Source organism: Mixophyes fleayi, chromosome 4, assembly GCF_038048845.1.
Source record: "Mixophyes fleayi isolate aMixFle1 chromosome 4, aMixFle1.hap1, whole genome shotgun sequence".
Lineage (NCBI taxonomy): Eukaryota > Metazoa > Chordata > Amphibia > Anura > Limnodynastidae > Mixophyes > Mixophyes fleayi.
Window position 1 is genome coordinate 210,567,535 of NC_134405.1, and position 17,470 is coordinate 210,585,004.

The 17,470-nt window shown below is 37.4% G+C and overlaps 1 protein-coding gene across 2 annotated transcripts; it reads left to right on the forward strand.

Annotated features, from left to right (window-relative positions):
* Nucleotides 1–1,921: 1,921 nt before the first annotated feature.
* On the forward strand, nt 1,922–15,813 carry SPIC (Spi-C transcription factor). Of its 2 annotated transcripts, none has more exons than XM_075205309.1 (5): nt 1,922–2,110; nt 6,932–7,025; nt 7,605–7,714; nt 12,377–12,485; nt 15,126–15,813. In XM_075205309.1, the coding sequence occupies exons 1-5, from the start codon at nt 2,108–2,110 to the stop codon at nt 15,554–15,556; spliced, it is 747 nt and encodes a 248-aa protein (XP_075061410.1). In that variant the 5' UTR covers nt 1,922–2,107; the 3' UTR covers nt 15,557–15,813. The 2 variants fall into 2 exon arrangements, with proteins under 2 accessions (XP_075061410.1, XP_075061411.1); XM_075205310.1 differs by having other exon boundaries at nt 1,924–2,110; nt 7,608–7,714.
* The last annotated feature ends 1,657 nt before the right edge of the window (nt 15,814–17,470 follow it).

Below are 17,470 nucleotides of genomic sequence, written 5' to 3' on the forward strand. Positions count from 1 at the left end.
GACATTATGATGAACTATATAGTAAACATATCTACAAACTGAGCTAGTCACATTTTATAGTGAAACATTTTGATATATTTAAGCAATCCATTAGTGTAAAAATAAATCTATAATGTTCTGGCTCATTATTCTAAGTATAGAAATGGTTGTTTAATCACCATATTCTAGTATGGTTATTTTGAGAAAATGGTTAGTTACAAAAGTGCAAAATATTCAATTGTGCATATGCACCTCTAATTGCTCACCTAGCATATTTATAGATGCACACCTATATCCTGATTTTTATCTAATTCCCCCTAAATATAAATATATACTAATTTTTTCTGGATTGCTTGGCTAAGTAGTAATACGCATGATGTAGTCCAGCCTACTACCATTTTAAAAAAAAACACTTCATTAACTTTTTGCTTTTTCCTCCTAAAATACATTTAGGGCTGGATTTACTAAGCTGCGGGTTTGAAGAAGTGGGGATGTTGCCTATAGCAACCAATCAGATTCTAGCTTTCATTTACTTAGTACCTTCTACAAAATGACAGCTAGAATCTGATTGGTTGCTATAGGCAACATCCCCACTTTTTCAAACCCGCAGCTTAGTAAATCTAGCCCTTAGCCTCAATTATGTCTTTAAACATGACAGTGACAGGACACCAGATCTATCTTCTCTACATGTGTCCATTTTTCATGTTTGAATGTTTTTATCACATTGGATACAATGTACCTAGAAATGTACACTCTACGTGACATTCCATTTCAAGGAGTTCAAGGATCAAGGATCAAGCTAGTATGTTCCTATAAATGCAGAGAAGTGCTAATAGAGTTAAATGACCCCAGCCTACAGACAGTATATTTGTCATTTGGAACTGCTCAAGCAATAGCAAGAGGTGAAAGTAAGTTCACCCATCACCTCTGTTGTCACAATAGTGGCAATATGGAAAATGTACCTTTGACACTTGAGGTACTGGCAAGTACTCCTGACTCCTCCACTGCCACAGCAGAAGGTTCCTATGGGGCCTGGTCATAAAAGCAACAAAAGCTGCGACCCTTGCTGCTATGCCACTGGAGACAAACAAACTGAACTTTACTATTATTTTTCATGTGGTAGAAAACGAGTGTCAGACTATAGCATACAGTTATGGACATTAAACATAAAGTATATTTTAGCCAAGTCATAATAACCTGTCTGCAAAAAAATCTACTTGTAAATATTTTGCTTCAAAATATTATAAAATGGAAAAAAAATATTATTACAAACTGAAACTATGTGAATCCTCTATAAAGAAAATATTTCTTTGGGATCGTGTGTTTCGTGCTAATCACAATGCAACACATGCCTTGTTTCATTTTTTAACTACCGTCATTAACTTTTCTTACAACCCTGATCATCTGCAAACTACCGTATCATGCACCTCTAATATATATTGAACAATAGGTGGAGTACCACTAGTTGTTTAGCCTTGTGTGTCATTACTTATTATTATTATTGTAAAAAATTTCTTTGTGGGAAATTCATCTGATGATACTATATACATCTATCTAGGTACTCTATCTATTTTCATATACAGTAAAAACCCTAAAATGGATAACCAAAAGTAATTTTACAGCTAAACCTAATAAACTTCATTAATCTTTATTGCCAGCAAAAAACCCAGGTGACACAAGGTACTTTTATTGGAAATGTTAAGCTGAAACAATATATGTACAGTTATACAAATGCTGGCTTAGTGGGATTCCATATTTACATTTAAGCTATTGTCTGACAATATGCTCAGAAACGTCAGGGGTTAAGGGCAGTGTGCTGCAATTTAAATAGTAGCACGTTTTAGTGACGTGTAAAAGGAGAAGGACTTAAATATCTGCTACCTCACTATGGTAAATTATGGAACCCTGCAACAAAGGTAAACCAATTTTACACAGCGTTCTGATTATTTTGTCATCCTGTTAACCGAAGCTGTAAATGACAATAACAGTAAATACATTGATAATGTAATTGTGAAGACAAAACTATCAATTATCGACAGTGGGTATTTCTGCTGCATTTCAACAACTCTTTTCTGAATAATAATTTGTATAAATTTTATATTGCAGGAACAGTGGGGAAATAATAAATATGGTAAGTTAAAAATTCATTTTTATTGATACTATTTGGCTATTGTGTGTTTTATTTTACTTTTAAATTTTTAACTATGTCTTCTGTAAGCACTATGTAATTCTGATCAATGTGTCAGTTTACAACAAAATGTAGCATTATTTTAACAGTTTTAAAGACAATTTGTTGAATGAAAACGGGCAAAGTACAAATTGAAAATTACTAGACTGTTATACTCTGTGATGTAAGATTATATGTCTCACAAATATTTTCAGCAAAAATAACTTTACATATAACAAGTATTAATTAGCTTTAAATCAGATTTTGCTAATCATGACATAAAACCAATTCAGTGTAAAGTTACAAATAAAATGTAAGTATGATTAAATCTTGGAAAACAATATGAATAGTGTATTCTAAGCATAGTAATAACATTATCTAAATAATCACAGTACATCCTTTTCATAATGATAAGGTTCTCCAGTATAACACTACTTAGTACAGTACATACTTCTCATAATGATAAGGTGCTCCAGTATACCACTACTTAGTACAGTACATCCTCTCATAATGATAACGTTCTCCAGTATACCACTACTTAGTACAGTACATCCTTCTCATAATGATACGGTTCTCCAATATACCACTACTTAGTACATTACATCCTCTCATAATGATAAGGTTCTCCAGTATACCACTACTTAGTACTGTATACCACTACTTAGTACTGTACATCCTCTCATAATGATAAGGTTCTCCAGTATACCACTACTTAGTACAGTCAATCCTCCTCATAATGATAATGTTCTCCAGTATACCACTACTTAGTACATTACAATATATTCGTGCATGCTTGCCAAGCGTCCTAAAAATGTTTCCATTTTGGTGGGATTTTATATAGTGCAAAAAGGTGCAGAAAAAAGTTTGAATATACAGTATCTCTCGAATTATTTGGGATTGAATTTTTTAATTTTTAATTTTTTTTTAAAAGTGCTGATATACTCAAATATGTTGGAGCTATATATTCTGTTTATTTGTGGATATCTGCAGAGTAAAATGGTTTAAATATGTTTCTCTATCACACAGTTTGGTTACAATATTATAAAAAGCAACAATAAAAACAAACTCATAGAACAATGCATATGCACAAAATTATTGCAAATTAAATTTAGCATAAATAATTAAAAAAACTAGAGATATCTAGATAGTTTTTAGACAATTTATTAAATTCTGGTGTAAAAATAGATTGTAATGATTTTTATTAATAGAACTAAAGGTAGGAGCAAACTATAATCCCCTCGTCAGATAAAAGGGTATCTTGATTGTACCACCTACAGAGCACCAGTCTTGAATGAAGGTTTAATTTGACACTGTAACACAAACAGGTGTGCAAAATGCTAAATCTCGGTAATCTGGTGCCCATGGTGGTACCCAATCTTTGTAGATAAAAATTGCAAAATAAGAGCTTAACTGAGAGATAGGACTAAATCCACCTAGAAGGTGCAATCTTACACCTTGGTAAAACTGTATTGCACTGCGAGGAAGGGATTTTACAATGTGGCACATCCTAGCTGAACACTAAACAGTGTTAAATTAAACTGGACCCGTGTTTGTGTGCTACCTAAAAAAATGGCATTATTTTCTTTGCATGCATTGAAATCCCTTGCATCACAACATGGTTTGTCCAGGTGCAAATTTGCACTCTTTAGTTGGATTTGTTCCTAACTCTAAATGAGGCCCAACATAATTATGGGTCAAAATGAACTTGATTCAAGTGGCTATGAAATATATCAGTTTATAGTTATGCTACTCAGATCTGTATTTGAATTTGAGTTGGTGATAGTTATGTTTTGGAGTGTTTGTACTTATGCCTTTCATGAATATTTATGACTAAATGACTATATTAAAATGTCAATCACATATTTATGGAAAGCCCTAGAAACCACTGAAATATGTTTCATAGTTTCTCCTAGAACCAGTGTTTTACATAAAAGCTGACACACAGTAAGAGAGGAAAGTAAGAGCGAGACAAAAGCAAGACTCTGCTGTAATGTACACACATTGATAACTTTGAAATAATGTGCATAATACACTGACCATATACAATGTATGTGTGGATATTATTATTATTATTATTATTATTATTATTATAAAATGTTCTCCTTAACAAGTCTAAGGACCAATAAAGTTGTGTACCTAGACCATTGTGCTCACGATAAAGTGTGTTATAAAGCCCAGACCACTGCATGTCATACAGAGGTAAAATAAATCTGATACGCTACCCCACTCCCATACAAACATTTTTAGAATTATGTTTTACTTAGGAAGTTAACAACAAACAGTACTTGTTGTAACATACTAGACTCATTCTCCAAACCCCCAGGAAGCCAATTGGTATGAATCCTAGTATTTTCCCTGTTTTGTGTAAAGATCATATGAATGTTCTCTCTATATTGTTTACTAAGATGCGTAAAAGGGCCACAGTAGCAGATGAATGGGCATCGCCAGACCCTGCTCACCTGTGGGCTGCATAATTTTGCCCCTGTTTTTTTTTTATCGTATAGAGGTTACTAGAATTCTCTGTGCATTACAGAGATCTCTAGTCAGATGGGGCTGTGTTGTATTTCATTATCGATATATGACATAGCAATTTTTTATATTTCCCTGGCTATATAAAACCATGCCCACACTAGACAAACCACACCAGGATGTTTTTTGCCACGCTAATTTTTCTGTTGCAGCAACTTGGTAGAAGGGCCTCGACCACTTGCTTATGTTTGCTTCCCAGGCTAAATGTTGCCAGTCCTCCCTTGTTAGCAGTTACAAGTGTACTATGCAGCAAAACAAAGTGCAAAAGCCATAAGAAAAATATATTTTGTGACATAATGTGCCTTCCTATGTGCCTCTGTGTTTACTTTAGTGTGACCATGCATGGCGTAGAGATGTATGATGGCATGTTTTGCAGAGGCACACAAATTACTCATGGCGATGATGTATAATCCCTGTTAGCAGGAATCACTGGCTCTAGGAAATCCCCTGTTAGATAATGGAAATAGCTATACCATTTACTTGAGTACAACCATTTTCTGCACCGGGTGCTGGGGGCTTAACAGGAAGATTCTTGAAGCCACACATGATCGGTGGGCTTCAAAAAATGAGTTCCAAATAGTGCAAGGGAACTTATAGTCACCCCTCAAAGCTTATGATTGGCTTTTTTAGGTAAAAAAGCAAACCCTTCTCCTGGGCTACCAGAGAATCGAGCACCTATTAAAACATTTTTCAAAAAAGTAAAGATATGGGAGGATGAGGGGAACATAATAAAACAGCTTGTGCATCTAACTGCAGTAAAAGCCAGCCATCGAAATTCTATGACACTGACTTCCGAGGATCGGGGCGGGTCATGGTGTAGAATTTACAGGAGTGGTAGTTAAAGGGTTAAGTAAACATAGGTTACGCTATGCCCCGTTAAGTAATTCATCTTTGTAAGCTGACAGTAGTTTTTTGTACTGTCTTTGCTTTCACTCTCTTTCCAAATGCTATTGTATAAAAGAAAAGGAATTGCAAAAAAACTAAATGTGTCAAAAGCACATATATATGAACCGAACTGAAAAGAGCCTGACTCTGTAAACTCCATGGAGATCGTGATCGTGAGTGCTGACACACTACATGTCGGTTGGTGATTGGTCTGAAAATATTAAACAGTACGACCTAACAAATGAGCCAACAATTGACACATTGGAACGGCTTTCAACCATCGTGTCACTATACACACTAACCCAACTTCCGACCAAACGGGTCGTATGTCGGCTGATTGCCCAATTATTGGACAAAAACACTCAAGTGTGTACCTAGCCTAAGGAAGGTGCCCAGAAGATCTTGGGCCGAAGTCATTAAGGAGTGCAAAGCAAAAAAAAGGAGTAAATGTTCTCCGGAACAAACCATGTTACAATGCAATGGGTGCAAATTATTATTATTATTGATTTTTATTTATAGGGCACCACTAGGTGTCCGTAGCGCTGCACAGGGACAAACGAAATTACAATACGAGGTGAGACAGCACAGTACAGTAAACAATAAGCACAGTAACTCAGTGAGCTCAAAGCACAGCTAGAGAGGGCGGGGGAGGGGAGAGGGGAAGGTCCGCCAACGACGGAGTCCAAGAGGGAAGGCACGGATGACAGGGAGACCCCCAAGGGGAGAGGAGGGAGCGAGAGGGGACGGGGGGAAGAGGGTCCTCAGGGAGGAGGGCTAAGTAGCTGGAGAGCAGAGTTAACAGTGGTGAAGACAGGAGGAAAGAATACCCTGCTCAAAGGAGCATACAATCTAAGGGATTTAGATTAGTTTATTACTTTGCACATAAGTTAAATAGTGGTTGTTTTTTTCATCTAGCACACAAATACTTGATAGCTTTATTTTTACACTGAAATGTAAACTTGATCTAGGACATGCCCTATCCTAACTATAAATCTGTCTCCGCGTTTTAAATTTACTTCCCCCTCCAATGCAACATGTTTTGCCCAGGTGCAAAGTTTTTTATGCTTTGCTCTCCTTTATGACTCAGGCCCTTTGTGTTTACATAGTTTAATTCACATTTACATAAACTGATTGTGGAAATAGACCTGTTTAGATTGATAGTATATGTTTTCATTTACTATTTTGTAAACTGTATTATTTTGTACACTAAGCAAAGATTATTGACAAATCACAGTGACACATGAGAGGGAATATAAAGATACGTTCCCATGTTGGACATTGAAAGCAAAACTATACACCCAAACTAAACAAAGTAATATTTAATCAATAATTAACGACATAGAACTTACAAAGTTATTGCCATATTTTCAGCATTTTTTCCAAGAAGACATATTGGGAGATGCATTTGAAGATGCCTTGGAGGTGCTACAGGATAATTCAACCAATGACAATCTTCATCCAGCAGGTACAAAAATATCTTACCATAAAAGTAGTTTATGGGTAACCGTCCATCACATTCTACAATATTCAATATTCATAATTTGTCTAAAATCATAGTCATCAGAGATCAAAGAACAATAATATTTTTTATCTCCCATCCCTCCCTGAAGAATACTGCCATAGGAAGACAATGAATTTGTTTATGTTCTTTCAAATAGTAAATATTACAAACATTAATTAGAATCTTATTTGTATAAAGATCTACTTGTTTTTTCAAAATATTTGTACAGCAAGTTATATGTCTTGCTGTATTCCCTCAATAAGTGTTCACACTTGAACATAAGCCCTTCAGAATTTTTTTGATGGTCACAATCATCATAATCAATTATTTATATATATAGCGCCATTAATTCAGCGCTGTACAGAGAACACACACACATCAGTCCCTACCCCATTGAGTTTACAGTCTAAATTACAATAATGTTCTTCTGCTTTTTGTATATAACGCATACCCCTGCGTATTTTTCAACCTTTAATCTAAATAATTTAGTAAAATTTATGTCAATCTAGAATTTTCCAAGTTTAACTAATATTTTCTGTCAAGCAGCAGAATGCAAAATGTATACAACCATCCTCAATAGCCAGCATCAAAGTGATACCTACATACCGATACCTTCTGTAGAGACAGCAGCACACCACTGGACAGATTCAGCAGTAAGTAAACATTCTGTGTTGGAAAATTTCATGGATAATTTGCTGCTGAGCAGATGTATTTAAGCACATCCTGCCCAGCAGTTTTTATAATACCCATCATAATATGATTATAACATGCCTCATGCTGAGATGGCCGTACGCCTGTTTGCTTTGAGTAATATACTCAAATTTGTAGTACGTATGCCCACCATAAAGGTGCGCTCCTACATCTGTATACAGATTTGGTGGCATCTCCTTACGCTTCATGAAACAGAACAGATGAAGGAGAGATGGAGCTGTCAAACATAGTCTCAGTACAGTAAGAACATGTGCACTACGACTGAGGCAGACCCGCACGTAGACAAAGATATGCCTGTCAGTAACCATATCACTTGCGGGTGCAGAGGGCTGGTGCAAATACTCACTGATGATGGGGATGATAGCATGGAGAGCTACTTCTAATTGGCTGATTGCCAATTGACCTCTGAACCAGAGAGTGCCTTCTTTGTTGATTGTATTTATATTATATAATTTAATTGGTGTATTCTAGAATTAATTTGTTGATACTTTTATTTATACACAAAAAGGTAGATTATACTTGCTGCATAGTTGTTGTTTTTTAAAAATTTAAATCAAACCGAATAGTGAATGCATTTTCCACTATCAAAACAAATTTTAAAAAACTTTAATTGTGCTTATAACCTGTTTGGTTTAAATATATCTGGGTGTAAGTACGCCTGATGCTACCTGGCGCATATGCTATCTTCAGATGCGTCTGATATGGTCGGAAATGCAATATATTTATGTGCCTCTTTTTAGAGCATATGCGCCCCACTCAGCCCCAAATGTGTTATTTGGCATTTAAAATAGATCACATCAATTCACATATAGAGAATAAAATGTGAGAGTGAGAATTGTATACTACACAAAACAAAATTGAAGAATATTCACATTTGCAGTTATAACATTTTCCAGGGACAAATTTTTAAAAACTAGCACTGTTCCTGGAAATGTGGGACATATAATAATTAATAGTTAACTGGTACACTAATGCACTTGGCTTATGTGGGAAGTGATATATTTATGTGCTACAGACATGGTATCCTGCACCTAATAAACCTAGATAAAGTGATACTTGGTCATACGTCGCTGTGGAGCGCTGCGTGTGGTAGCTGGATGACCTGGATATGGATGTGGTGAGGTAGAGGAACAAGGGTTCCATATGGTGGTTGGTGAGTTGTGGATATTGATGGTTAGGATGCACAGAAAACACATATCATGAGAGATCTGAGATGTTGGTAATGTAGTAACGGTATTAGTGCGTGGGCATAGCGCAGTCAATTATGGATAATATGTACAATGGAAAAAAAATGAGGGGAGATAGAAAGTAAAGAGAGAGATGGGGAAAAGGCAGCAGAAAGTAAAAGAAAGGGGGAGGGTCTCGTGTGATGCTGGGAGAGTAAAATGGAAATATAATGTGGACTGATCTAGTGAGAGAAAGTGGGAACATGCAGATTTATGAATGTGAGTGAAAGCAAGGATAGATGCCATATAAGATTGCAGGTATTAACTATATGTGAAGGAGGAGCGTGGGTGTGCAGGCAGTGGGATATATATATATATTGTATGCAGAGTGAGAAAGGACTGTGTGGATGAGATCTGAATGGGTGGGAGAGGAGAGCTTGAGAAGAGATCTGCGGGGTGGTCAGAATTGAAGGCTGGTAAAGATATATTTGAGTACAATGATGTTTAGTAGATTTGAAAAATGAAATAGATTTTTTTTTTTTTTTAAAGAACAGTGTTGGAAATGGATGATATATAACAGTTTGCATGAATAATAAGAACCTAGTATGTGGATAGTATGCGGACATAGACTATCAATATAAAGTTAACATCAAACAGTGAATGAAGATAGCTAAATATAATAATACAAACATAGTATTGTAAGTAAACAACAGACAATGAAGAGCAAATAACAAACAATAAACACATACTATAAGACAAAAGACATAAAATAGAAGAAGCAACTTGCGATATCTGTAGAGGTTAACTATGTGATGCTCATACCAAATGCATTTCACCAACAGTAGTGGTTTCCCTAGTGCGCTTGAAAGCGACCAAACTATTAAAAATCCTGCATTCTCTGGATTTATACTCATTGAACCCACTGAGGAGATTTCATGGATGCCTGACATAGTAGTCAACTCTTCCATAAGGGCGCTTTCCTCCCTGCATGGTGGGCAGAAACATGTGCGATGAATCCCAGTTTGGGCTCAGTTTTAGAATTAAAAGCCTGAACATGGATTCACTACACATTGCTGACTCTATTCTCAAAAGAGCAGAGCCAGGGCCTCTATAGCGGATTAGCCAGTATCCCAAAGCCATCAAGCCTCATAGCAGCCGCATGGTCAGTTCAGCTTCTGACTAATACTACATAACACATGAACTGCATATATGCTGATATGATAATACACTGTAAATTGTATTGTTATAATCAAAGAACAGTTTCTTTTATAGTTATAATAGTTTGATCTGAAATAGCAAGCTACCATACAGGGAAAGCATTTCAACACTCCACAGAGACTGCGCTGACCAAGGTTGTCAATGATTTGATCACAGCAAAAAATAATAACCATTACTCTCTTCTAATTCTCCTGGATCTCTCTGCTGCATTTGACACTGTTGACCACTCTCTCCTCATACAAAAGCTGCAATCTCTAGGTCTTGAAGGCACTGCCCTATCCTGGTTCTCATCCTACCTATCTTATCGCTCTTTCAGTGTTATTTTCTCTGGATCCACCTCTGCTCTGCTTCCTTTATCAGTTGGAGACCACAAGGCTCAGTCCTAGGACCTCTGTTATTCTCTATCTACACCACTTCTCTTGGAAAACTAATAAGCTCCTTTGGATTTCAGTATCATCTCTATGCGGATGATACACAAATTTATCTATCCTCTCCTGATCTTTCACCATCTGTGTTGTCTCGCGTTACTGACTGTCTTTCTGCCATTTCATCTTGGATGTCTTCTCGCCTACTCAAACTCAATCTTTCAAAAACTGAATTAATAATATTCCCACCCAAAAACAGAAGCTTCCTACCTGACATTTCTATTTCTGTTGATAACATGACCATAAATCCCACCCCGCAAGCTCGTTGCCTAGGTGTAATCCTTGATTCACAACTGTTGTTTATTCCCCACATCAACTCTATATCTAAATCATGTTACATACAACTAAAGAACATTTCCAGAATACGCACATATCTGACACAAGACACTGCAAAAACATTAATTCATGCACTCATCATCTCCCGCATCGACTATTGCAATTCCCTCCTTACTGGTCTTCCCAAGGTCAGACTTGAACCCCTACAATCTATTTTGCACGCAGCGGCTAGATTGATTTTCCTTACTAACCGTTTTTCCTCTGCTGAGCCACTCTGTCAGTCTTTACATTGGCTGCCTGTATTTCAACGAATCCAATATAAAATTCTTCTACTAACATACAAGGCCGTCAACAAAATTGCACCGACATACATTTCTTCACTGGTCTCGAAATATCTCCCTACTCGACACCTCCGTTCTGCACAAGATCTACGTCTCTCCTCCACTCTCATCACATCCTCCCATTCTCAGTTACAGGATTTTTTCTGGGCTGCACCCACTTTGTGGAATTCCCTCTCACACACAATAAGACTTTCCTCCAATCTTTAAACCTTCAAGCGTTCACTGAAAACCCACCTCTTCAGACAAGGTTATGATATTCCTCAACCACTATCTTAATTTCCCTAGATTACCCTATTACCATCCTCTACACTGCTAACGCAAGACAACAACCCTCTGACCAACATTGCAACACACACAGCCCACTCAATACTTTTACCTTTGCGTTCTAGCTGGTCCATTGTGCAATATGATGTAGCACATGCCCTTGTGTTTCTAACTCCCATTGTCCTATAGATTGTAAGCTTGCGAGCAGTGTTCTCTTACCTCTCTGTCTGTATGTACTACCCAGTATTGTCTTATCAATGTTTGTTCCCAATTGTAAAGCGCTACGGAATTTGCTGGCGCTATATAAATAAATGTTGTTGATGATGATGATTTCTCAACATGAAAGTTCCTTTTATTAAACTAGGCAAAAGACCAACTAGGTTCTCTCAATCTGTGATATGTGTACTGCCTATGTACCTCAGTCTTTGGTGGTACTTTAACCTTCTACGTTTAGCCCAAAATAACTATTTACCGTTCAAGTAAAAAATAAAGTATAGAAAAAGTAAAAATGGTTGTAATAATTAACCATTGATTGAATTATGTGTGTACTCAATAACCCTTTCCAGACACAGTGGGGTGCTTGATAAACATTTATAAATATAATGGGTATTGGGTAAAAATGTATAGGTATAAAGGTAATGTACACACAGACATTTTTTTGTCATAGAGGAGTGATTTGGAGAGAGTTCGAATATGAAGAGTACTGTTTGCATCATTTTTTACACTCGTTCTCACTCCAATGCTGGCTGCAAGCCTAAAAGATCATCAGTTGTTTCATGAGAAACCATGCACTAAGCTGTATTAAAGTAGTCAAGTCTATAGCTTCCACTAGATGGCACCAGTGATTTAAATGAATACATATTTTATTCTAGTTAGTTATAATTATTTTCTAAAAACAAATCTTCTTCCTACAGATAAACAACTCAAACACTTTTGTGGACTTAATGCACCGTAACATGCAGAGCAATGAAGAGCGTCAGTTGATGTACACATTACATGCAAGTAGGACCCCACAAAAACACGGTAAACATATTATTAATATATATACTATATGCAACATGATTTTTTTAAAAACAAAATGCTCCATGATAACTTCTGGTTCACTTAAAAATTCCAGTGTGATAACTTATATGAAAAGATAGGGTATGGATGATAGCCGGAACTCCTGGAATGCAGGAATGTGTCGACTTCCTGCAGCGCCCCCTGCTGCTTGGTGTCTTCAGTAAAGCATGCTGTATTTTCTCTCCCTGAATAGTGCATACTGTTCTGCTACACTGATATGTTCTCTGTACTGGGTGAGGTGTTTACAAAATATATACTGTATATCTCCTATGTGTATACTGGCACAACTATTCCACATATAATACTGATTATGTCTATATGTATATTTAACTACATCTGCAGTTGTCAGTATCATTATGTAATGCAAGGGAGAGCACGTAGGTTGCAGGAGATCCCTCTTCTGTGATACTCTCCCCATAGGCTTAAGTGGCTAATGCGATTTTTAGATTGTGTTAACCATTGGGGTCAAAATCTGAAAAGCTAAGCTTTTCGGAGCTTGATAAGTTTAACCTGATGGCAGTCCCCATTGAAAATTATGCAATACTTTGTGTGATGCAGGATGTATCTCTGATAGGCATTGCTACTATACTTAAAAATGCCTAAACTTTGTAGAAACAGACGTTTCCGCATGGTTTACGGCTTGCCAAACAGGCCCCTTATCCTCCCCATCTCCTCCTTCTCACTTTATGCAATAAATGATCCATTTATCTCCACGCATATTGTGGTTATGGGGAAACTTTGAATACATAGATTTCTGTGAATCAACTACTGAATTGTTAATTGTTCATTTTAAAAGTGTTGCATAACTATTGTAACTCGCTATTCAATACCTCTGTATCCCCTTTTTTCTGTGTCCTCCTTTTATTTTGCAAAAGTAGCCTACCTTTAGCTGCAGGCAAAGTAGTTGACAGTCCTACAAGGATGCTGTACCCTCACAATGGATCCCTGCTTTTTAATCACCAAACATGTAATAAAGGAAAAAAGACACTTGAGTTGTGTGAAGGTCACCTACAGCATTTTCTTTAACATAACACCACTTCATCTTCATCGTCATCATCATCCTCAGCCATTCATATAGCGCCACTAATTCTGCAGCGTTGTACAGAGAACTCACTCACATCAGTCCCTGCACCTTTGGAGATTACAGTCTAAATTGCCTAACATACACACACACACACACACACACACACACACACAGAACGAAAGAGACTAAGGTCAATTTTTAATAGAAGCCAATTAACCTAATAATATATTTTTGGCGTGTGGGAGCATACTAGAGCACCCACCCAGAGGAAACCCACGCAAACACGGGGAGAACATAAAAACACCAATTGCAGAAGATATTACTCTAGCCATTATTGTATATACCATAGATCAATCCTCATATACAGTCACTGCTAAACATAAAAAAAAACATAAAAAAAATGGGTAAATCATCTACGTGGTCCATCTCTCAATAGCCATGACTGATTTACACTATAATATGAGGATCATGAGTGGGGTTGTTACATCCATGGGGCGCAAGAAAAGCCCCACCCGCAAAAAAGAACAGCCCAACCTTCCACGTTTGAAAAGCAACACTGCGACTCCTGCCAATTTGTCAGGGCTGTAGGGGCCAGGATGATTAATGAGTGATCCCAGTATAAAGAACAAGTGTCCCTAAAACTCTTAACACATAATTTTGTCTAACTCTCTTCATCACTTTAATAAATATAAAAATCGTCTTTTCTAATGTCTTGATCCCTCATGGTCCCAATGAGAAAATACAAGTGGCCATCATGGGAAACACTTGCTATTGGTTTTTGTGGGTAAAGTAAATCTGGGTTACTCCCAGTTATAGTAATTTCAGTCATATTGGGCCTGATTCATCTTTGGAGATATCCTGCACACAACTTGCATTTAAAAAAAAGAGCGTAGTTCCAACATTATTTAAATCCAAGCAGATGTCATTATACATTTCCATTTGAATCTGGATATAAGTACGCTCTGGCTAAACATTACTTTCCGCGTATCTACAGACAGATCAGAGCGCAGGATATGCAGATGCATATGTTCAATATAAAGTCCCATCAGAACTCGTAAAAAAAAATGTCTAAAATAAATTAACAACTGATAATACTATAATCATTAAGAAAATATTTGTTAACATATCTTCTCTTTTTTTAAAGTAAATACATAAATCAGAATGTTCTTAATATGTTCTGCACATAACATGCATTTTTATAGATTTTTTTATCTAGTGGTATGCATATGTCAAGTCAAGTCAGCAAGATACCAACGGCAATATGAACAGCGGGACTGTCAGGGGCGGTTCGGGTCAGGCTGAATGTGCTTCTCATATCATTATAGCAGTAATGCATGAAACACCATTAACACATCTGGTTGGAAAGCATGGCCCTATAGGTTGCTCATACAGATTTTAAATGTCCATAGGAATTAACCATTACTGTTCCTTTATTATGTGATTTATGTGGGCAATGGGTAATTAGGATCATATCGGATCACAATATTTATGCAATCTAACAGAGCAAAGCTAGGTATTGTTGATGTAGAGACTTTTCTAGTCAACCTAAGTAATCACATTTTATGCTTTATAAATAGGAAGAAACAAGCTCCGTCTCTATGAATATATTTACGAGGCTCTGTGTGACATCAACATGATGGACTGTATCAAGTGGGTGGACCAAGCCAATGGTATTTTCCAATTTGTCTCCAAAAACAAAGAAAAACTGGCAGAGCTGTGGGGTAAGGAAAAAGGCAACCGTAAATTGATGACTTACCAGAAAATGGCCAGAGCCCTGCGTAATTACGGCAGAACCGGAGAAGTTATGAAAATAAAAAAAAAGCTGACATACCAGTTTAGTGAAGTAGTTTTACAAAGACTGTCCCCTGCTGGCTTATCGGAGAAAGAAACCATATACTGCCAATATCTTCCACAAGGCATGGAGTACTGTAATAGCCACCATTGTTGGGAGGTTAATACGTATGCTTATAACAACAATGTGTATCCTTTCAGCCATCAATATATATAAATTAATTTATCCATCCTAGGGTCCATAAATCCCTTTTGTTGTTGAGAACAATGTCTCACACATACATTATACACTGGGGAGAAAAGAATTATACTTCACTGTTATTTCCTTTGCAAAAGACAAACAGTGGATTGAGGAAATGAATATTGCTTTATGTAATTTCAAACAAACCCTATACTTAATACTATACTAACCCTAACCATATACTAAACAAATGACTGTATTACATAAAAAATAAAAAGAAACTGGAGTGATGAGTCTGATATACTGTATCTTTGATACTTTGATATGTATGATTGAAGTTGTTCTATGTTGTTCTGGTTGTAAACAAAAGACTGTTGTCAGTTATTGAAACAATGTATGTTGGTTACAGAAAAATTAGGGGTGTGCACCGGCCACTTTTCGTGTTTTGGGTTTTGGGTTCTGATTACCTTCAGGTTTTGGGTTCTGATTGGGTTTGCCAAAACACCCCACTTAAGGTTTTGGTTCTGATTTTGGGTTTTGTGTTCTGATTTTTTTTTTTAAAAAGCATAAAAAGTGCTAAAAATCCATATATTTTTTTTTCCACTCCTACGCTATTATTAACCTCAATAACATTCCTTTCCACTAATTTCCAGTCTATTCTGAACACCTCACACCTCACAATATTGTTTTTAGGCCAAAAGGTTGCACCGAGGTAGCTGGATGTCTAAGCTAAGCGACACAAGTGGGCGGCACAAACACGTGGCCCATCTAGGAGTGGCACTGCAGTGGCAGACAGGATGGCAGTTTGAAAAACTAGGCCCCAAAGAGCAAATAATGCCAAAAAAAGAGGTGCAAGAAGGAATTGTCCTTGGGCCCTCCCACCCACCCTTATGTTGGTGAAATAGGACATGCGCACTTTAACAAACCAATCATTTCAGCGACAGGGCCTACAAAAATGTGGCTGAAATGATTGGTTCGTTTGGACCCCCACAAAACGAGCTGGCAAAGAAAAAAAAGAGGTGCAAGATGGAATTGTCCTTGGGCCCTCCCACCCACGATTATGTTGCGGAAAAAGGACATGCACACTTTAACAAACCAATCATTTCAGTGACAGGGCCTACCAAACCACTGTGGCTGAATTATTGGTTTGTTTGGGCCCCCACACAAAAAAAGCAATTCATCTCTCCCTGTACAAAGTAAACTGGCTCTACTGAGGCAAGATGTACTTCCTCATCCTCACACATTATCAATTCGTCCCCGCTGGACTCCACAATCACAGGTTCCTCTGTAGTCTCTGGAGGCCATTGCTGGTCTTGATTGAAGAATTGATAATTCATTTTTATGAACATCATCTTCTCAACATTTTGCAGAAGCAACCTCCTTCGCCGCTCACTGACCAGGTTCCCCGCTGCACTAAAAACTCTTTCGGAGTACACACTGGAGCGGGGACAACTCAGGTAAAATAGAGCCAGTTTGTACAGGGGCTTCCAAACTGCCTTTTTTTCCTGCCAGTAAAAGTAAGGACTGTCTGACATGTCTACTTGGATGGTGTCAGCAAAGTAATCCTCCACAATTTTTTCAATGGTGACAGCATCCAATGCAGCAACAGTAGACATGTCAGCAATGGTTGGCAGGTCCTTCAGTGCGGACCAGATGTTCTCTGCATCCCCGCCAGCGGGTCGTTTATGAAATCTCAGCTGTTTCCTCGCAGCCACAGGTGTGGAAGAAAATGAAGGAGGAGCTGTTAACATATCACGGTCCTCTTTAGAGGACAATCTCCTGACCAGCAGGTCTTTGCACCGCTGTAGACTTGTGTCCGCCGGAAACAGAGACACAACATACGCTTTAAACCAAGGATCGAGCACGGTGGCCAGAATGTATTCCTCTGACTTTTAAAGAGTGACCACCCTCGGATCCTAGCAAAGCATACGAAGGGCTTCATCCACAAGA

Excerpts from the sequence above, each read along its gene's own strand:
- SPIC (XM_075205309.1), top strand. Across the intron at positions 7,026-7,604 it reads TGACAATCTTCATCCAGCAG|CAGCAGAATGCAAAATGTAT; the intron begins GTACAAAAATAT and ends TTTTCTGTCAAG. Across the intron at positions 7,715-12,376 it reads ACCACTGGACAGATTCAGCA|ATAAACAACTCAAACACTTT; the intron begins GTAAGTAAACAT and ends TTCTTCCTACAG.